General features: G+C 42.6%; 1 protein-coding gene across 13 annotated transcripts in view; it reads left to right on the top strand.

Annotated features, from left to right (window-relative positions):
• ABCC4 (ATP binding cassette subfamily C member 4 (PEL blood group)) overlaps nucleotides 1–22,491 on the top strand; it is a 215,403-nt gene that overhangs the window by 100,751 nt on the left and 92,161 nt on the right. For all 13 annotated transcript variants that reach the window (XM_024755282.1, XM_024755273.1, XM_024755272.1 and 10 more), the window contains 6 exons: nucleotides 4,081–4,177; nucleotides 7,627–7,836; nucleotides 9,191–9,331; nucleotides 10,152–10,189; nucleotides 10,585–10,679; nucleotides 12,387–12,533. In XM_024755282.1, coding sequence (XP_024611050.1) covers nucleotides 4,081–4,177; nucleotides 7,627–7,836; nucleotides 9,191–9,331; nucleotides 10,152–10,189; nucleotides 10,585–10,679; nucleotides 12,387–12,533 — 728 coding nt within the window. The remainder of the gene's footprint in view (nucleotides 1–4,080; nucleotides 4,178–7,626; nucleotides 7,837–9,190; nucleotides 9,332–10,151; nucleotides 10,190–10,584; nucleotides 10,680–12,386; nucleotides 12,534–22,491) is intronic.

The raw sequence follows: 22,491 nt of genomic DNA, 5'->3' as shown, positions 1-22,491 counted from the left end.
GGTCCTTTTTTTTTTTTTTTTTTTTTTTTTTTTTTTTTTTTTTTTTTTTTGCGGTATGCAGGCCTCTCACTGCTGTGGCCTCTCCTGTTGCGGAGCGCAGGCTCAGCGGCCGTGGCTCACGGGCCCAGCTGCTCCGCGGCATGTGGGATCTTCCCAGACCGGGGCACGAACCCGTGTCCCCTGCATCAGCAGGCGGACTCCCAACCACTGCGCCACCAGGGAAGCCCGGGCTCCTCTGTTTCTGAAGACCCCAGTCAGATTGGATTAGGCCCAGCGTAATTAAGGGTAACAATTATTTCTTTAAGGCCCTGTCACCGGATACTAAGGTACTGGCGAATAATGTGTCAACATGAATTTTTTTTCGGGAAAAACTTGATTCACAGCAAGTCCTAAGTAGCATAGTAAAGAGGCTTTCGCAGAGTCAGCAGTGTGAGAGAGAGACGGGTGAGGCAGCCTTGAGCTCTGGGTACTGGGAGCTGGGATTCCACATCCACGAAGCAGGGGTCATGGGCGGGTTCCACCAAAGTCTGTATGTTACTTGCGTTTAGTTTTGGGCTGGTGAAAGAGCTCTGGAGATCGGTGGTGGTGATGGCTGCACGGCAGTGTGAGTGTACTGAATGCTACTGAGCTGTATGTCAGGCTCAGCGGCCATGGCTCACGGGCCCAGCCGCTCCGCGGCACGTGGGGTCCTCCCGGACCGGCACACGAACCCGCGTCCCCTGCATCGGCAGGCGGACCCTCAACCACTGCGCCACCAGGGAAGCCCCACGTTATGTGTATTTTACCACAATAAAAAAAAGTGCCCAAGTTAGCACTGAATCTTTCAGAACACGAGAGCAGGGCAGCCGACACGTGGCATGGCCTCCAGCTCTCTGATCTGACCCCCTTTTCCCACCCTCTCCTGATCGTGACTTGATGAGTTTTCCCTTATAGAAGTGCCTTGTGGCTTGTCATGGGTTCAGTGAAAGGGCGCCAGTGCGGTGACAGAGGTTCCCCACCCCCATCCTCCTGGCATCACGGGCAGTTCAGCTTCCCTGTTCCCAGGGTGCTTATTACCACAGAAGTTCTCCCAGGTTCTTCTAACAGAGGCAGTATTTATAGCTGTTGGGTTTAATGACCTTGGATGTACACTTGATAGAAGCAAGCTTGTTCAGACGGTCGTTTGCTAATCAGAACCACATTCCCTGGGAAACTTAGGGCAGGGAGCACGAATGCAATTTAGGAAATCACTCGGCAGCAACTGGAGAATGTTCTCAACGAGTTAGAAAATTGGATGGAACAGGATGCTCTGAAAGATGGTGGTCGTGTCGAAGCTTAGTAATGGGGAGCGTTTTGTATTAAAGTGAACGAAGCGCACTTCTACTTGCCATTAACAGTTTCCCTGAGTCGTGAATCTATAGCCAAGGTTATTAAGGTTTGTGAGTTTTCCAACTATACGTTGTAAACCTTAAGTGGCTTCTCTCACCTACAGAAGGTTAGAGCCTTAGGTGAACTGATGCAGTCTCACCTGTGTCCAGCTGTGGATCCCGCTTCGGTTCAGAGAGCCCCACGTCACCAGAGCCCCCGGCTCCCGCGTCAGCAGCTCTTCGGGCCTGTCCTGGTCAGATGCCCACGCTGCTGTCCACACGCTTCGCCCTCTCTGTTCCAGCCCCTCACAGACCCCCCACATGTTCAGACTGCAGATCCAGTCCTCAGACGGAGAGCGAGCTCCTTTGCCATCTGCCCCCATCAGCCTTTCCAGCTGGCCCTCACACCCACTCGGCTTCCAGCCGTGCCGGCTTTGTGACGGGCCCTTTCTCACACCTGTCTGTCTGTAGATACTGCCCCCTCTGTGCCAGAGCCCCTGCCTTTCCCTCCTGTTCCCTCAGGGGGAGCCTGTGCCCTTCTGTCTTCCCACAGCCCTCGGTGGGTTGCACTTGACCATTCATCAGTCCTCCCCACCCCGCTATAAGCTGTGAATTCATGAAGGTTCCTTAGCCTAGCATGTTCTGTCCCAGGACCCTTGGACCTGCTGTGCCTTTTTCCAGGATGTTTTTTTCCCCCCAGATAGTCTCAGGGCTCTCCCGTGTCACCCCCATCTAAGGCAGCAGCCCCCCTTGCTTTTCCTTCAGAGCACACATCACGGCCCGACAGTGCATGTTCTATACTTGTTCAGTGTGTCCCTCTGTTCACGGTGTGGAGTAGCATCTGCTTTCTTCACCTGTGGATGTATGCTCGACAGTTAAGACTGTGTCTGGTATCTCACCAAAGCCTGTCGAATGAATGAGTGAATGTAGATAGGTGCTCTTTTTCATTCTTATTTGATTCACTCTGCTATGGGATGTACCCCCTGTTAACACAGCCCTTATATAGGAATAATGCTTAAAGAACTCATCCCTGAATCAATTATTTTTGTATGGTGTGTCTTGGAAATCTTTACTCTTAAAAACTTGGAAGATAGATTATTTTCCTAGAGATTTGGTTTAAAAGTCTTAATTAGGAATAAATTTGTAGCCATCAACTGATCACTTTATTGTAATTATTTATATTACCTTTTCTGTGATGGAATTACAGGAAGAAAACATTCTAAAACTTTTGGGTAGTTCTGTCTTGGACATGGCAGCCCATTAGATTTGATTAACATCTGCCTTCAGTGGCTATTGACAGATAATTTTGAATTTAGGAGAAACAATTCCATGAAAAGCTTTAGTGCTAAGTCTGAAAAGGTGTTTACTTGGTCAAGAAATTTAGTACAAAATCTGAACTAAGACATGTCAAAAGGTAAAAATAAGTCCGTTTCGACATAATGGAGCGATGGTGTATGTGTCTACGTCCTGAGCTCTCGCTTCTGATCACAGACCCAGTGTCCAGCGTGTCCCCTTAGGACTTTTCTGTCCTGAGTCAAGAGCACATGACCGCTCGTGGGTTAGGAGGAGTGCGGGCGGGACTGAGCGGATTGGTGGTTTGATTTCTCAGAACATGTGGGTGAGTTGTCATTGGCCTTGTTTTGAGATGAAGACACTGAGGTTTAGTAGCTTGTCCGACGCTGTCAGGCTCGTGAGAGGGATTGAGCTGCAGTCTGCTGCCTCCAGACTCTGCACCTGGCTCACTCAGCAGGCTGAGCCGTGGCCCAGGTCCCTGAGATTTGCTCTGCGAGGGTCTCAGGCACCCAGAGTACACGCCTGGAGCCCTGCCTGTGGTCACCGGGGCCCTGGATCCGGCTACTAGCTTCCCCAGAGGGGTTGTAGACCCCTCTGGGATGAGCCTGGGGCTGAGTCCCTAGGGGTCTGCATTTAAAATGTGGAGTAGTTTGAGGGGTTACTGTAAAAAAAACAACACTGAAGTTTGAATATTTGAGGGGGTTTTGGCTGAGAGAATTGGCGTCGGTTGAGCCACTGGATGACTTCCACTGTGATGTGGACCATTTGGACTCTCATCTTTCATTTTCACATTCAGAAAGTTTTCAGTGCAAATGAAATAAGATTTACTTCCTGGATGAGACTGGGAGTGTTGTAGAGACTGATCAAGGCCATGATGGCATTTGTTTTCAATCTAATGTTATTTGGGAAGAAATGTCTACAAAATGCAATCTGGCTAAGGTTACTGAGAAGCTGTGACTTTTTTAGGGGGGTCAATATGTACGTCATAAACAATCACCTAGGAAACTGTCTACGAAAAATGTGTACATTTTTATATGACATAGATCACTCTTCTCCCATTCTCAGCATAGGTATAAAATAATTAGTATTTTAATTCAGTCAACTTTTGGAATCTCAGTTTTGCTCCATTGTTTTCCACTGTGAACTGTGTAAATAATTGTTAAGATCAGTTTCAGGAAAAACAGCTTAGCGGTTGGTGCATCTTTCACTGGACTGCTTTTTAGAACTTTTTAGTGGAGCTAGATTCAAACTGGCTGCTGATTTGGGGACCTAGTTGAATTGATTGATTTATATTTGTATTTAATTTGTATTCATACTGGTATTTGAAGTAGAGAACTTTGACTGCTCTCTTGTCTTTTCCTCATGTTTTCAAATTCTCTGTTTCCAATTTGGAGCACCTCCACTAATGTGCTTTTGCATGCTGTACCTTTTACATTTGTAGGTGTATTTGTCAAGCCTTGTATCAGAAGATCACAATCCTGGTGACACATCAGTTGCAGTACCTAAAAGCTGCAAGTCAGATTCTGATATTGAAAGATGTAAGTAATTTCTAAAAGTCTGTGGAAATTGCTAGCACTTAGTTGTGTTGAAGGCCAGCCCTCCCTGCAGGTCACTCTCCTTGGATTCTTCGTAAACGCCCTTTTCTGCCTCAGTTTTATGCCCCCCTTTTCTCAGAGCCGGTATCCATGGCTTTGAGGATGGATCCAAAGCCCTTAGAAATATCCCTGTTGCACTCTAAGCCACAGAAGCCCTAAACTGTGTAAAAGTGCTACTGCAGAGCTGCTGAATTATCAGTGTTGTTGTGAAAATTGTTAAGGATAATGATGGTATTTGATTTAGAACTTTTTATTTTCCCCTTCCACAACCTAAATCAAAGTGTATTATTTGGAAATTAGAGATACTGAGACATGTTTTTATCCACCTGTTTGTTATACAGTTTGCCTAAAGAGCATCTTTCATTAATCCTAAAATGGGTAACCGAGCACCCCCAGTTAGAGATGCTCACTCTGCTGGTTTACCCAGTTGCTTTGTCTCAGTGCTCAGATCTTTTTATGCGTCTGATACGTGTGAGATCGTGTGCAGCAGGAGGACAAAGCCCTGCCTTCCCAGGGCTCCCATTCTTACGGGGACAGATGTGATGAAAGAGGGGGTGGGGCTGATATCCTGGCTTCCTCCCTGAGGAGCTGGTGCCTCTCCGGACTGAGGGACATGCGGGCCATCCAGGCACCTGGGGGAGGGGGGTCCTAAGGAAGGAGCTGAGCTGGCAGGTTGGAGGAACGGCAGGAAGGCCAGCATGTTTGAGGAGAGGGAGCGGGGGGGCCGTGGAGGGCACTGGCCTCTGAGCAATGGGCGGCGGGCCAGGAAGTGGGATGGAAGCCACTGGACGGTCCAGAGCAGGGGGGTGATGTGGTCTGAGGTGGGATTTAAAAGATTCCTCCAATGTTCGCTGGACGGGCAACAGCAGAAACAGAAGTCTTGGTATTGTTGAGAAGATTCTAGAGCTGCCATAACAAAGTACTGAAGACTAGGTGGCTTAAAACAACGGAAATGTATCTTCTCACTGTTCTGTAGGCTGCAAGTCCCAAATCAAGGTGCTGGCAGGGCCGTGTGCGCCCTGAAGGCTCTAGGGGAGAATCCTCCCTTCCAGCTTCTGGGGTTCACCGGCCTTCCTTGTGGTTCCTTGGCTTACAGCTGCAGGACTGTAGTCTCTGTCTCTGATGTCACATGGCCATTGTCCTCGTGTCTGTCTTAGGCTCTTCTCTTCTCATAAGGACATCAGTTGTATTGGATTTAAGGCATCCCTACTCCAGTATGACGCCGTCTTTCCTTCATTACGTGTGCAAAGAAGCTGTATCCAAATAAGGTCATGTTCAGAGGTGTCATGTTTAGGGCTTGAACATATCTTTTTTTGGGGGCCACCATTCATTGAATGCACAACAACTCACATGTTTGGGGGTTGAGTAGAGATTATTGAGAATTTTGCCGAGTTAGTGGTGGTTTTATGCTTCACTCCTTGTTTGCCTGTGTTCCTCAGCACTTCCATCGTGAACCCTTGTCTGTCCCAAAAGGCCCTCGCTTATGAAATGAATTTCTGCCATAAGCAAGAGTATTAACATGCAGATCCTCTATTCCTCCCTAAATCGGGGGCTCAGATTCTTCCAACTTGAGGATAATGAATTTCATATGCAGAGACACGATGCTAGTGTGGTAAAGCTCCAGCATTAGCAGTACCAGGAGCACAGAATCGGTGATTGTCAGTAACCTGGATGACCAGAATAACCAGTGTGTGGGTGTTTCAGGGCCCCCTTATTGCTTGTTCTGAGGAGACCACCCTCAGCTTTAGTACTGTCAGAACAAGCAGTTATCCGCTGGTGAGCACCCTTGGGTGAGTTGGGGTCCATCCTTACTGTTTGTCTGGTCCCTCTCTCACAGCAGTGAGGGGGTGACTGCCTCCCCGTCCCTTCAGAATTATCAACATTTGGCTGCAGAGTAAAATTGCTTTCTATGTACCACTAGTCATTTCCCTGTGCATCTTACAGATAACTAAGTAGAAAGTTGTAATTTCCTTAAAGAAGGTGTATGCGTTTTGCTTCCCAAGTGGAGCAAGACACAATATATCCTGAATAATTTTCTAGTTCTGCAGTGTCAGGTGGTACCCAAAGGCTTCACTGGGCTTCTCCTAATGGACCACCTCGGGGGATAGAACGAGAGGGGTACCAGCTGGGGTCGTGGGCCACCTTCTTTACCTGACCTGTCTTAACCAGACATACCCTACTTTAATTAGTTTTTCATCCTGGGGTTTTGCCCAATATTTTGTTTGCTTCTGAGTGAATCAGCTGAGTCTTGTTTCACGGGGTCAGAAAATAGTGAAAACATCTGTACATTATTTTATATAACTTTGTAAGGGAGGGAATCCCCCAGTGCCCCGCCTCAGGGGATAGGGTGAGAGGGGTATCAGCTGGGGTCCTGGCCCACCTTCTTCTTGCCTTCACCAGAGATGCCCTCCTTTGTTTAGTTTTTTTTTTATTCTCTCGTTTTAAAATTAGTTATATATATATATATATATGTATGTATGTATGTATAAACTTTTTATTTAATATTGGAGTATAGACAGTGAACAATGTTGTGATAGTTTCAGGCGCACAGCAGAGGGACTCAGCCATACTGCCTTAACCAGAGCTGCCCTCCTTTGTTTAGTTTTGCATCCTGGGGTTTTCCACATTTTGTTTGCAACTGAATGAATCAGCTGTGTCTTTTTTTGTATGGTGAAAAAATAGAAATCTTCTGCACATTACTTTATATAACTTTGTAAGTGAGGGAAACTGTGCAATGATGTGTCACATGTGTTAAAAGAAAATTATTAGACTGGCTGTAGTCGAAGCAGTTGCCTGATTTGGGGAAGACTGGCTGCTTGTGATTGGTTGTTCATTCCTAAGTTCTTTCTCAGACTAAAGTGCATTGGTTCTGGCTCAAGTTTTCGCTTGTGGCGTGGGGTACCAAGGCATTAGAGCCATCCCAGTCTTAGGGCCTCCTTGTTTAGCTACTTTATCAGGTGGAATATTGAATTTTGTAACTTCTGCGTTTGTGGGGAGGTTGTAAAGACCATGAAGATGCCGCGACGCCGCTCATGGGTTCTGTCAGTTCCCATGTTGTCTAAACAGACTATACTGATACTCCCACCAACATCTGTGCTTTTTGCTTCCCTGAAAATGCCCATGAGAGTTACGTCAGTGGTCTGCATTTTAAATTCACGATCACACATTTCTTTCATATCCCCCAGTACCTAACGCAGGGTGTGGCAGAGAACAGAATGCTCAGTTCAGTTGAACTGAACTGGATTTGTTAACCAGAATTTCAGATCTAAGGATCATTTTTTTAACAAAAATCATACTTTAAGATTAATTTACTTCTCTTGATCAGTATTTACATTATATTAGTATTATCACATGCAAATGCATTCCTTTCAAATTCTTTATCGTTCTTTTAGGGAGAAATGGTGCAAAAGGGGACGTACACTGAGTTCCTGAAATCTGGGATAGATTTTGGTTCCATTTTAAAGAAGGAGAATGAGGAGACTGAGCCATCTACAGTTCCAGGATCTCCAGCTCTGAGGAATCGCACCTTTTCCGAGTCCTCGGTTTGGTCTCAACAGTCTTCCAGACCCTCGTTGAAAGATGCCGCTCCAGAGGACCAAGATGTGAGTTTGTCATCCTGCAAATGCGCTGGTCTGTCTGCTCTCGGTGGACTTGTGGACCATCAGTCTGCTCCGCTCTTGACATCTTCGTTTGTCCCAAAGTAGATCCTAAGTTGCCTAGGCCTTATTCCGTGGAATTGGTAGAATTAAAAGAGTATGCAGGGAGCAAGCCTGATTAGAGTTCTTTGGGTGTAGGGTCGAGAATCTTATGGACTCCAGTAGTGGGTCTACTGCTATGAATTCCAGGATGCATGTGATATTGACATTAGAGCTCTTCATGTTACCATAGTTAAAATCGTACTTGCTCTGGTAGACCCTGGCTTCCCTTGTTCATCCAGAGGCTTAATTTGAAGAAGCCCTCATACCCAGCCTGCTATGACTTACATTAAATCAGCTACTTTTCCTACATGTTGGAATGTTCTGGCAGTGCAAGTGACTGATGGTGGTATTTTTCCCCATTGTCAGATGGCCTGCGATAGGCCAAAGGTAGCATGTCCAAAGGACCTGACACATAGTAGACACTTTGGAGTTAGTTCTTGTCTGTCTTTCTTATCTTTCAAGACCGAGAACCACACCTTATCCACCTTGAATTTCCAGTGGCCAGCATAGAGCCCAGGACATCCATAGCCCATGTGACTCTATAATGTATTCTAAGTCCTCCAGACAGAAATGCAGAAATGCACTAGATCGCCCTTAGAAACATGCACAGGTGTTCCTCGATATCCAATCCCTCACTATCCAAACCCGGGAGCCTGGATGATTCTGATAAGTATTCAGATTAGTCGCTCACATTCCAAACTCAGGAATCCCTCTCTGAAATTCAGGAACCAAACAGATTTGGATCATATGCTGTTCCCCTGCTATCCAAACTCACATGTCTCCAGCTCACAGTGTGAACTCAGTTTACTCTATTTAACTAATATTTTGAACCCACACTTTGTTTTATGTTTCTATAATTGAGTGACACAAATAAAGTAGAGGGGTACTTTAGCTACATAACATTTTGTATAATTATTTTGGAAAAAGCTTCTGCATTTATACTTTAATCAGTTATGTTGTAAGGGGGCTATCAATCATGGTGTTCTAATTTAAGCAAAGGTCCCCAAGAACATTGTGCAAATGGTATTCCTTATATCTAATAGATTCCGAGAAGTAGCATGGTTGGGTAAATGCATACATGGTTTGGCTAGATACTTCCACACCTTTCTCTGTAGGAGGTGGGCCATCTTGCACACTCCTATCAGCATATAAGTTGTGTCTCTTTCCCCACAGCTTTGCAGTGGAGGTCACTGTTGAATTCTAAAAATTTTAGGGTTCATTATTTATATTTTTGTCTCTCACTGCCTTTCCTTTCCAGACTGAGAATATACAGGTTACACTATCTGAGGAGAGCCGTTTGGAAGGAAAAGTTGGTTTTAAGGCCTACAAAAATTACTTCACAGCCGGTGCTCACTGGCTTATCATCCTTTTCCTTATTCCAGTAAACATCGCAGCTCAGGTAAGTAAGGACATTTATTTTGATTTGTGCCCTAAGGTTGACACTTATAATACTCTTTATACTGTATTATTTATTTTACTGTATTATTATTTTTAATATGTGTATTAAGGGATTTATTTCAGAAAACTGACTCCATGAGATTGTGGGATCTAGCTGGGTGAATCTGAAATCAGAAAGGCAGGTGTGCGGGCTGGAACCCCAGGCAGGAGCTGACCCTGCAGTTTTGAGGCAGAATTTCTTCCTTCTCCAGGAAGCATCAGGTATTGCTCTTAAGGCCTTCGTCTGACTGGAGAAGGCCCATTCACACCGTTCAGGGCAATGTTCTTTACTTAAGTTCTGACGATAGATGTGAACCACATCTACAAAATACCTTAACAGCAATATCTAGATGAGAGTTTCATTGAGTCACTGGAGACTGGGCTAGCCAAGCTGACACAGAAAACTGACCATCACAGTACCTGTCAAGCTTTTTTCCTTTGAAAAATCCTGACATTTATACAATTATTAACTGTATTTTGCAGTCCACTAGGATTTGCACTGAAAAGCATTAATATGTGCGGAGCAAAATAAGTGAGACTTACTGGGTGTTGTGTGTCCGTGACAGAGAGATTCTAGGAAAAATACGAAGTCTTTTAAAGATTTTAAAATGTCACATGCCCTTCCCTGACCTGTGGTTATCTGGGATGTGGGGCTTGCCCCTGACCTGAGCTGGAAGGACCGTCTCCGTTCTCTGGAGCCTTTCCATCACCCATTCTAGTGAGTGGGGTTTTGAGGGGGTTAGTAATGTCAGTGTTTGAGTGATTGTTGTTTCCTGCTCCAGGTTGCCTACGTCCTTCAGGATTGGTGGCTTTCATACTGGTGAGTGATTCCTGGTCTGACCCAAAGTGCTAAAAAATTGACACAAATTCTCAGTTTCCCACACAGTCATGGGGGCGGGTGGGATGGGGCTTGTTTAGCCTCCTCGTCTGATCCGCACATAGTTTCCCTGAAGAAAAGTTAAAGTTCCTGCTGGTGGGTGCGACCCTCCCATGGTCTCTCCTGATGTCTGACCCTTAGCGGGTTCCTTACAGACAATTTTGAGAACTGTAAGTCATGATTCAAATCGAATTTTTATAAGGTAGACAGACACAGGGCCTTGTGAGCTGGGAACCATTTTCCAGCATAAAACATGACCCCTAAATCGAGGTTAATTTATTTTTTGTATTTACCTAATTCCATCTATTGCATAATGTTTTTTCTTCCCTGTTCCGTAGGGCGAATGAACAGAGTGCCCTGAATGTCACTGTTAATGGACAAGGAAATGTAACTGAAAAACTCGATTTATACCGGTACTTAGGAATTTACTCAGGTAAAATTGAATCATCTGGTCTATTATACGAGAGTCTGAGGTGCTTACAATGAGCCTGTGTGAGCAACTAGGGCTTCCAGGAGTAATTCAGTAATGTCTTAACAGATTAAGAGTCTGAGTCGCATTTATTCTGTGAATTAATTAGAATAATTATTTTTAAAATCTACTAGAAGAGAGAGGTTGAATGAAAACTCTTAATTTGCTCTGTACTGGATTTTGGAAGTTAAACCAGGATTGCACATTCAGAAAACCAGCCACTGGAAATATGTGGCTATTGTCTATTCTAATAGGTTGCTTTAGCTAAATCTTATCTCATTATATGGATGGGCAAGAGCATTAGAAACGGATCCCCACCCTGTGGTTCGGATTGTTCCAATTCTTTCTGAATAAACCTTGGCTTTTATGGACCTTGGATGAAATCCTCTGGCAGCAAGGGCCCCCAAATAAAAGCATTATTCCCTTGTAGGTATGCAAAACTCCCCTTCGCCACATTGCTCATCTCTTGGGCTTCACTAATTACTTAAGAGAGAAGCTAAGCAGGGAGAAATCCAGTGTCTGGGAATTAGGATTCCGAGTCTTTCTTACCTTGAGATCACAATGTTATCGTGTCCGCAACTGTGCGATTAATTTAACTTCTGGCTTGCCGGGCTAATATTAACATGGCTGTCTGTTTTCACAAGAGTGCCTAGAATATATGTAGCTTTTAAAAGGAAATCCTCATCTAAAATTTTAAATATTCCCACAGGAAATACTCACGCAAGCCTTCTGCAAAGATAGAGTGAGTTATCTTTGTAAGAACATACTCACTGAAATTTTGTGTGTATTTCGTTGATCTCTTGCTAAGAAATCTAAGTCCATTAGCTGTTTACCTTCTCAGTTGGTGGACTGTGAGGGCTTAAAGGAAGAAGGAAGGGATTTTGTTATACATTCATATAGGATGGTGGGCTAAGGAAAGTGCCTATTGATGGAATCCAGGAATTTGAGCGGTTTTCAGGGTTTAAATAAGTGTTGGGTCATCTAAAGGGGAAAAAGTACTTGATGGAATATTTATTACAGAAGTTATTTTATTTAGCATTGTGAGTTCAAAAGATCTTAGGGGAGGGTATTATAATTTTTATGTGCATAGTAAGTACTCATATCGCTAACAAAACGGAATTTAAATGATGATTATAATTTGTATTTTTCTTACAATTCAGTTAGTTAGAATTAGATTTTCTGCTTGAAAATTAATGTGGTATTGTCATATTCTTTAAAGATACTTGGGCTTTGTCTACAAGGAAATGGTAGTAAATCATTTCTCCTGTTACCTGTTAATTCACATGCTGTTACCAAAGCATATCACAATATTAGATTGAGACATGTTGTAATTAGTAAGATTTCAAATGTGAAGAAGGGACCATCAGCTACTTTTTAAAATTATCTTTCTTCTGAGCTTTTAGTAGAATGTATAATTGAATTAGGAAATCCTTGAATGAAATTTTATTTTACACTTGATGTTTTGCCCCATGAGGTTTCTGTTTAATGAGAGGAATACCATGATTTTTATATTCTTTTTAAATGTACCTTGTGAATGCATTCAACTCTTTCAGAATCCAGATGCTTAATGGAATAAAGTATTTACATAATATCTTTATAAGCTGTGTGGCATGGTTTAGCATCCTTGAAGAAAAGGCAGAGATCTTGTGCTGAGTGGTTTCTCTATTTCAGGGTTAACTGTATCTGCCGTCCTTTTTGGCATCGCCAGATCCCTGTTGGTTTTCTACGTCCTTGTTAGTTCTTCACAAACTTTGCACAACCAAATGTTCGAGTCCATTTTGAGAGCTCCAGTACTGTTCTTTGATAGAAACCCAACAGGTAAGTCAGACACCCAAGTTTCTCAGTAAATATGTCTTGTTATCACACTTAATGCCTGATTACGTTTGATATTTGAGATGCTTGGAAGAAAATCACTGCATGTTGATCCATTTTCTACAAAAAGCTTTGCTGCTATTTTTCGCCTACGAGAGGATGGATATCTGAATATAGAGGCATATAAGCTTTTATTCCAGTTTATGTGTGTGTGGAAAGATAAGTGTATGCTCACTTTGCAGAATGATTTAGGAACCGATTTGTTGTGTGGCAAATGAAACACCCTACATTTGATGCAAATATATTTAAATATTTTTGGCTAGTTGCTAAAATATTGGCTGTGTTATATTCTGTTAAGGTAGGTTGTCTGCTAGAACCTTCTTATAATGAATCTCTACACGACAGGCTGTGTGTTTCTTTCTTTCATTTCCCATCCGCTTGTGGAATCACAGAGCTCTGGCATGTGCCGTGACTATGAGGTTTACCTAGAATGGTAATGAAAAATTAATTAAAACCCAAGATTAGTGAAATGTAAACATCCTTTTCAATAAAATTAACTGTGTAATTTACATTGGACTTTTGGTGACATGTAAGAGGCTCTGTGGTACATAGTAGGTGGAGCTTCAGTAGTAAGTTTCTGGATATGAGTGTCCCTGGAGGTTTATCGGCGGTTGCTTCCTCCACCCTCAGGCCTTTGACCTGTCTTGCTCCTGACCTGGGCTCCTATGAAGAGTTAGTTTATCAGCATACATGCCCTCTCTGTTCACTTGGTTCGACTTGTGGTGAGGCCCAGGGTGGCTTTGTTTTTGCAGGCAATGATTGACAGTACCTTTCAAGGCAGGGATGTGGGCTGGAGGGAGGACAGGAGTAGCCTTGGCCTGGCCATCAGCTAGCTAGGTGACCAAGGCCAAAGCAGATACATACTGCTGAGCAGGCGAATCTCAAGGCAGGATGTTGTCTGCCTTGCTGTAAACGTATGGACTCTGGAGCCAGCTGCCTGGGTTCAGTTCTGGTGCTAGTTACTAATAGTAACAGTCCGTTAACGTGATACTAATATTTATGTGTTGGTTATTTAATTTCTCTGAGTCTCAGTTTTATCTGTAAAATGGGGGTGCTATTCACACACTTATTAATATAGTGATACTGTTAGAATTAATTAGGTTAATACATTCACAGCGCTTAGCATACGGTCAGTGCCTAATGAACCTTAGTGACTGTGAATACATGGTGTCCGGGAACATCCCCTCCTGTGAAATGGGAACACCTGCTGCCCCTCCTGTTTCACAAGACTGTCGTGAGGATTCAGGAAGACTGTGCAGGGCGGCATGTCGTGCAGATTTATTCAACACGTGTTGTTTAGTCCAGGCACTGTGCAGGGCACAGGACGGTAAACGGCAGAGGCCCGCACAGATCTCATCTTCTTATGTCATCATAATGCAAAAGTGATTGGAGGATTATGTGCTATTATGGCTGTGAAGTCCCTCCACTTTTTCAGTTAATGTGAAAACTACAGCCATAAAGTTGGGAGCAGTAAGTGGGACTGGATGTCTGTTATCACAGCCTCTGAGTGCTGGTGACCACAGTTAACCAGGCTCTTCATGTTCAAGACCTGTAGGCTTCCTCAGACGCTGGTTTATTTGTTATTCAAGGATTTGGGACCACGTTTAAATCTTTGAGGTCGCTAATCTTAGAGCAGCCAGCACACCAGTGTTATCTTGCCTCCCCCTCCTGTATCTATTAGCAGGACTTCATTCCTTCAAGAAAACAGAAGCCCAAATAAGTACTACAAACATAGGCCAAGTTTGCCCAAAAGGTTTAGGGGCCAAGAATTATTTATTTACTCTTTTAGTGGAAGATGAAAACTTTTTCTAATTAAAAATTTTAAGTGATCGAATTTACTTTTCTGTTTGGATAAAAATTTTGTACTTTTTACAGTTGGAAAAAGTACAGATTCTTACATGGGTAAGAATTATGCCTCTTGGTTGACAATAATATTGATGGTGTATAACCTAATAATTATATAATATTTTTAAAAATTCCCCTCTACAGTAGAGAGATGGACATGCTTGACTTTTAAGTTGCATTAAATATCTGCATTTAATGCATCCAAGTTCCCAGCATAAAGTTGTGGCCCCTGAATTCCAGAGTATGTTCTCCAGGTAGCATGGAGCGATCAGGAAGCATATCCTTCCATTGTCAGAGCACACTCTCTGGGAGACCCCAGGGGTGAGTAAGTTTCCTGTGAGTTCAGGATCCTGACAGCCTCCCAGAGTTAGAAAAGGGAGGGAGAGGAAGGACTTTGGCCGGTGTGTAGAGTTGGCATGGTGACTGATGGAAGCTGGAAACTCCAGGCAGAGGCCCATCGGATCTGCCCCATCCCCAGTCTGGCTGGGATTTGCAAGCAGTTCTCCAGAGTTCCCTTCTTTATACTTGTCTCCAGTGCCCACTTGTGCCAGTAGATTCTCAGTGACCCTGAACTGGATTGTCACTATGCCTTTTATACATTCATCCATTGGTGGGAATGTTCCAGATGTCCTGTCTCCCTTCTCGTGCTTCATCTCAGATCCTCATGAACTTTGATAGACACTCGGGCGCTCTGCACTTATGCTAAGAACCAGGCCTCCAGGGGAAGTTCCTGAAACACGGGTTGTCCTACCAAAGTCCCAAGTTCACGTACTTGTATTTTAAGAAGAAGGGCAGAGTCAACCTGGCAAGTGTGCGGTTCTTCTGTATAGCATAGTTTCTCTGCCTGCAGTTTAACATTCCAGGAGGCCGATTTTAAAGAGGGTTCCATCCCTCTAAGCTCCAGTGGCTATGTTACTCTCCATTTTGAATCCTTGTATTGGGTGCATGAAGTTTACTTAGTTTGTTTATATAATTGGATACCTTATTGCCTACTGGTCTTTCATAATCCGTTCCTTAGAATGGCAAAAGCAGTGTTTCTTTTTTCTCTTTTCTTCTTACCTTCCCATTATCTCACCGATCTCTCTGCTATGCTTTCTTCCTTTGATGTATTTTAGTAATGGTGTTGTGTGTGTCTATTGAAGTGCCACACATTTCCAGGGGCCCCGACATTTCTTACGCGATTTGATTGCAACTGGATTTGAATGGTACAGTGCCTTTGCAGATGTGGGCTGTGTCCCTGCGCTGTTTGCTGCGTCCACCTCTTCCTAGCCAATCTTTGTCTTTTATCACCGAAGCTGCGTTTCACTTGTATCAGATCTTCATACACAGGTAACGAAAATCTCAGGTCAACAGTAAATCAGTTAGAAATTTAGAGATCATTACTATTTTGAATCCAAATTGTGTTTCCGTTGAACAGGCAGAAGTTGTTTTATTTTCTACATCTGGCACAAGAGGGCAGCATGATCTACATTATTTCAGAGCTATAATGTAAGGGGCACGTTATTGCAAAATCTGCTTTTTTTGTATTAAAGATTTCTTGGAAATTACATTTTTATGTCTTGAGTCTTTGTATTTTGTACTATTGATACAGAATTTTAAAAACACTGTTGTGGTTTATTATGTGTGAAACAGTAAACTCTTGTTGTCCTGAAATATCTAGCATTTCAAACAAGGTATTTAGATCTCTCTTTTTTTTTTTAATAACAAGTTTGGTTGGTTTTTTTGGGGGGGGGCTGCGCAGGGCGGCATGCAGGATCTTAGTTCCCCTACCAGGGATCGAACCTGCCCTCCTAGCAGTGGAAGCACGGAGTCTTAACCACTGGACTGCCAGGGATTTCTTAGTTTATGTGTTGTACCCTAGTAACTGGAATAGACTGCTGCCGACTTTTTTTTTGTTTTTGGCTGCTTTAGTTGCTGCGCGCCGGCTTTCTTTAATTGCGGCGAGCAGGGGCTATTCTTAGTCGTGGTGCGCAGGCTTCTCATTGCAGTGGCTTCTCCTGTTGCGGAACATGGGCTCCAAGTGAGCCAGCTTCAGTAGTTGTGGCACACCGGCTCTAGAGCGCAGGCTCAGTAGTTGTGGTGCACGGGCTTAGCTGCTCCGTGGCAGGTGGGATGGGATCTTCCCGGACCAGGGATCGAACCCGCGTCGCCTGCATTGGCAGGTGGATTCTTAACGACTGCACCACCCGGGAAGCCCCGCTGCTGACGTCTTGACTGGATATATTTTAATTTTTTTTTTTTTTAATAACAAGTTTGGTTGGTTTTTTTTGGGGGGGGCTGCGCAGGGCGGCATGCAGGATCTTAGTTCCCCTACCAGGGATCGAACCTGCCCTCCTAGCAGTGGAAGCACGGAGTCTTAACCACTGGACTGCCAGGGATTTCTTAGTTTATGTGTTGTACCCTAGTAACTGGAATAGACTGCTGCCGACTTTTTTTTTGTTTTTGGCTGCTTTAGTTGCTGCGCGCCGGCTTTCTTTAATTGCGGCGAGCAGGGGCTATTCTTAGTCGTGGTGCGCAGGCTTCTCATTGCAGTGGCTTCTCCTGTTGCGGAACATGGGCTCCAAGTGAGCCAGCTTCAGTAGTTGTGGCACGCCGGCTCTAGAGCGCAGGCTCAGTAGTTGTGGTGCACGGGCTTAGCTGCTCCGTGGCAGGTGGGATGGGATCTTCCCGGACCAGGGATCGAACCCGCGTCGCCTGCATTGGCAGGTGGATTCTTAACGACTGCACCACCCGGGAAGCCCCGCTGCTGACGTCTTGACTGGATATATTTTAATTCCTGAAGGGTAGAATATGGTCAGTTGTAGGACCTGAGTCAAGCATGAGTTTTGTAAGAAACATGACCACACAGTTTCTTCCATTTTCATCCATGCCATCAGAGTCAGCAGAAATATTTTATTCTTATCAAGTGTCTAGAATTTCACCCTTTGTTTTGGAGAAAAGATGAGAAGATAGTTGTCCTGCTTTTTCATGCCTAATCCTTGTGACAAAACACTTGGCTGAGTGCTTGGAGTGTAATGGATTCCGGATAAATAATTGTTTATTTTCTGTCAGTTTGTTAATTTGGCTCTAAGAAACTGTGCCACCGGCGTTGCTAGATGTTGTATTTCTTCTTTTACGGAAACGCGAAGTTAATTGGATTGTGGCCAGTATGTTCATTTCACGCGACTTATTTTTCTGCAGTGTGCCGCACACGTGTTAGTTCACTTATTTATGCATTCAGTGTAAAAAGAAAGGTACAAATGTATATCTTTAGTTTTTCTTTACAGATCAAGTTAAGTTAGAGCTAACGCATTATCAAAAGAGAAAAAGTACTAATTTCTTTTGTTCTTTTTATTCTTCTGGTAGCACTACAGTTTAAGAGAAGACATATTCTTTTATCTTCTGTAATCAGAACTCTAGAATTGCCCTAAGGATTAATATTTCCAACTTGACTGAGTGCGAAATGAGGCTCTGCAGATTTCACGCATGTAAAATACCCCGAATTAGGATGTGCATCATGTAGGAATTGAGGGTTGGAGCGAGGAGGAGGGTAGTGGAGGTTTGAACTATTGCCCTTTCTTTAACCTGGAAAGGGAGTCCTTAGCCTCCACTACAAGTTGCTAATGAACTTGTGAAGAAGTGAAAAGTGATTTGAAAGCAACGTGGTGAGCTTTTTGTACTATCAGAATAACCCTCTTGCTCTAGTATTTATAAAATCGGTTGTCAACAGACCACTGCCTTGCTAGAAAAAAGAGTCATCCGTAGGGAAGAATAATAATTGCAGGGATACCTGTCTGTTTATTCAGTTCAAATGACCACTGAGGTTAGTGCTAAATGCATATTTTTAACAAGTATAATATTTCAGAACTGTCAAAATTACCTTGATGATAATAGGCCTGTTAAATTATAGCTCTATAAGTTAGGAGGTAAGATGGCTCTGCTTAGCACACAGTAATCTATGCCTGTTCACACAAGTGATTCTGCTGAGCAGGTAGCATGTTAGAACAAGAAATACTGGTCCTGAAACCTCTGATTTATGGTAGGTGTTGTTTTGACACAGCATCATTCAGACGATTTACAAGGCAAGGCTTCGTGTTAAAATATTTCACCAGTGTCATCATTCGTCACCGACATAAATATTCAGTAGTGATGCTGGAAAATTGGTAATACGCCCATTCATGCCAAATCACTTGCTATGTTTCCTTTCAAGTGAGATCTGTTGTGGATATGGTTAAAAGAAACTATGATTTTTCTTCCTTGAGAGCAGATGAGCTGTAAGTAATTGAGAATAAGAATAACAACTATCCTGACAGCTTTCATGTACTCATCTTGCCTAGGTTGCTTTTAATTCTGTCCTTTGTTTTTCTTCCCTTTCTTTGCTTAGTGCACATTGTAGAGAACATATTTATATGTACATTAGTTAAAGAGGCTTTTTGTGTTCAAAGGAAGAAGTTAGTCATCATCTGAAAAGCTTTGTTGCAAAACTAAAACACACATTTCCCCTTTCATTTTTCCTTGTTAAAAATAACAAATGCAAGTGACTATAATGGGAATAACACAAAAGATTTCATCAATCATAATGATTCTCAATGGCCACATAAATATTACTTTTTCAGGTTTCAATTAAACAGCTAATAGTTTGAAGTAGGTGTGGTAATTAAATCCCGTTGGGTTGTGACATATTAAAAATAATGTTTTTCACATAACAATGGTTATATGTACTTAAAGTCTTATCAGGGTGATATTAAGTCACATTTTATGGGTGTTGTGCGTTTACTGCTAATAGTATCATAGAAGCCTTTGTTACGAGTTTAAATAGTTACATATATTTGATTACCATTGTTATTTTGTCAGTAATCTCTATAAAGGTGATTATTATAGCACTTGTCTACACCTGGTAAATATTGCAACATTTTGGTGTACATTTTAAATCTATTAGAATGTTCTGATTACTCTTTATCCATTTTTTTTCTCTGTTAATAATCATACATGGAAATACGGACAATTTAGTAACAGAGAAAGCACTGTCGTTCTCCAATAAAATGTTAAAAAGATACGATTTGAGAAGCTTGTACCTTGTTCAATGTGCTAATGGTACTGTCTCCGGAAATTGTTAAGGATGACATTTTACTTGATTGCATTTAAAACTTTTCCGATATCATAGGATATAGGAGTTCTCCACTTCATTTTAATATGTGTTGTCTCAACCTTCAGCTTAATTGGAGCCAGGCAGTCTTTGGTACCCAGGACTTCACTGCTGTATTCCAGTTTCTGGTCTTAGTGTGCTCAGTAATTTGGCATTATTTTATGGGACGTATGAATTATAGTACAGTTATCCCTTGGTATCTCCTGGGGTGGTTTGTTACAGGACCCCTGTAGATACCAAAGTCTGAGTAAGCTCAATGTCCCTAATACAACCTATGCGCATCCTCCCATATACTTTAAATCCCTGCTAGATTACTTATACTTTTACTTATATAAGTAAATTCAAGTTTTGCTTTTTGGAGCTTTCTGGGATTTTTTTCAAATATTTTTGATCCATGGTTGGTTGAATCCAAGGATGTGGAACCCATGGATGGGAAGGCCCAAGTGTAAGTTTAATTCAAATACTGTTATTTAACAACACCTGCCTCCCCGGACACACACACACACAGACACACACACACACACACACACACACACACACACACACTATTACTTCAACCTTGTAGCTGTTTGTGACAGTCAGAAAATACATCAAAGTAGTTTTATGACACAGTTCATTGCTTTTGTACAGCTATTTCAAGAGAAACTGGAATAGTTCTTCGAGGTCGGATTCAACAACAATAAACATTAAGTATATCAATTTCCTGGATTGAAAATTCCATATGGTTTTGCTTTACGGCCAAGTCTTTCCCCTCAAAGATTTGATTTCAAAGCTCTCCTATGACACCATGGGGCGAAGTTTGATTTTCATTTTCTAACTGGAGCCTTCATCTTCTGTTACCATTTCTTCCCTGCCTCCCCTTTATTTTAAACATTATTATTATTTTGCCATGAAGAGAATGGAAAAAAATCCAAATATTAATAACATTGAGCCAGCAATGTTTCATTTCTCATAAAGTTATGTTTTAGTTAATTAATTAATTTATTTTAAGAATATTTATTTATTGGGCTGCGCCGGTCTTAGTTGCGGCGTGTGGGATCTTCTCTGCCGTGTGCGGGATCTTCGTTGAGGCGTGTGAGCTCTTAGGCCTCTTAGTTGTGGCATGTCGGGTCTAGTTCCCTGACCAGGGATCGAACCCGGGCCCCCTGCATTGGGAGCCTGGAGTCTTAGCCCCTGGACCGCCGGGGAAGCCCCCATAAAGTTATGTTTTTAATCTCTTATAGTACTTTTCACAAGTACAAGTAAATTATAATTTAGGTAATTATGTATTGACTGCCTGTCTCCTCTGTTAGCCTTGTGCTCTCTACCCTCCTAGAGTATATCTGTGGTGTTACTGTGAAAGCCTCCAAATCAGGATTGGGCAACTGTAGCTGCTTAGTAAGTATTTGTTGACTGGATAGAAGAAAGGGTGTTCAGGAGTGTATTTGAATCTCTCCATGCCATGATCTCGAAGAACAATGGAAGTTTACAGTCTTGAAAGAACACTTGGTGTTTATATTACATTGAATTCTTCCTTATAGTTTATTTTCAAAAGTAGAATTTGTAATAGATTACTTATGGTGGACTTTGTTTTTGGTATTTGATGGCATGAAGAAAAAAACCACCCATATTTGTCCTTTGGAAGCTGCGGCTCATAGAACCAGACTATGCAAGGTTCCAAGTTCTCCTAATGCCAGTCAGTCACGGAAATGAAACTGTCGAACACCTAATACGTTTCCCTGTGGTTTAGTTGTGCATTGAAGACGAATCTTGGCACATAAGAGGGTTAAATATTTGATACCTGGTAGTTTTACCTTATAAACTGCAGTCCCTTAAGAAGTAAAGAGGGGGAATTCAACCATTTTAAAATGTCAGTAGACATTAGTAAACTGTTATTAGACAGGGAGCTCAGATGTAGGTGGAGATGTTGCAGCGTTCCTGCTCCGCTAGAACACAGCTTTGGAAGAACTGTCACTTCACTTTTAACTGGGGCTTTTTTACTCATCAAAATGACCATTTTATAGGTCATTTACTGGTTGTCAGTTGTGGTCCCAAGCATTGGAGCAAAAAGTCCTGTCTTCAAGGCGTTGTCAAATTTAAAAAATTGCCGACAGTGGATTATTTATTATTATTTTTTTAATCTAGTGTTAATATTCTACAATTCAATATAGAAAAGATACAGATTCAGAGGCCTGTGGGCTCTTAGTTGTAGCATGTGGGATCGTAGTTCCCCGATCAGGGATCGAACCCATGCCCCCCTGCATTGGGAGCATGGAGTCTTAACCGCTGGACTGCCAGGGAAGTCCTCTCTGGGCTTTTTAGAAGTGTGTTAACAAATGCTTTGACAGTAGTTAGAACATAAGCAATGACATTTTCTCCATAAGTAATGTTATCATGAAATCAACTATGATCTGTTGAGTGTTCTTTTCATTCTTGGTAACCACGATCATTCTGTTAAAAATTTCCCCCTCATATAGATAGAAAGTCCGTCTGACAAGCTTCAAAGTGCACTTTGAGTGGAAGTTTATTAAAATACTGTGGTTAAATGGAAAGATGTCATGAAATCAAGTTCTCTGTTCTGGAAATATTTTCCTTTCATTTCTTTTTTGCATCTGCATTTTAATAGATTGCATCACACGGGGAAATGTTTCAACCTCTTGAACACCTGGAAAGTCTATTTTAGACTTGTTATTGTGTTTAAGAATCTTTATCCAGACATTATTCCAAATACAGTCATGCTCCTCACGATGGGGACTCCTGCCTCTGGGTCTGCTGCTGGGAGAAGGCAGTGCCACCGAGCAGCGTGTTGTTAACACGTCAGGAGAAACCAGAGTATCTGCCCTGGTTGATTTTCAGCCCAAGTTCCTGATTTGGGGATGTTTAAGTCAATAATTAGTTAATGATTTCTCTCTGAACTTCAAGTGGATGTTCCTAGAGGTTATTTTTTTTTTTTTT

This window comes from Neophocaena asiaeorientalis, unplaced genomic scaffold (assembly GCF_003031525.2).
Source record: "Neophocaena asiaeorientalis asiaeorientalis breed wild unplaced genomic scaffold, Neophocaena_asiaeorientalis_V1.1 scaffold141, whole genome shotgun sequence".
NCBI classification, from domain to species: domain Eukaryota; kingdom Metazoa; phylum Chordata; class Mammalia; order Artiodactyla; family Phocoenidae; genus Neophocaena; species Neophocaena asiaeorientalis.
The sequence above is the reverse complement of the archived record's forward strand: the minus strand, read 5'-3'. Positions and strand labels throughout refer to the sequence as shown.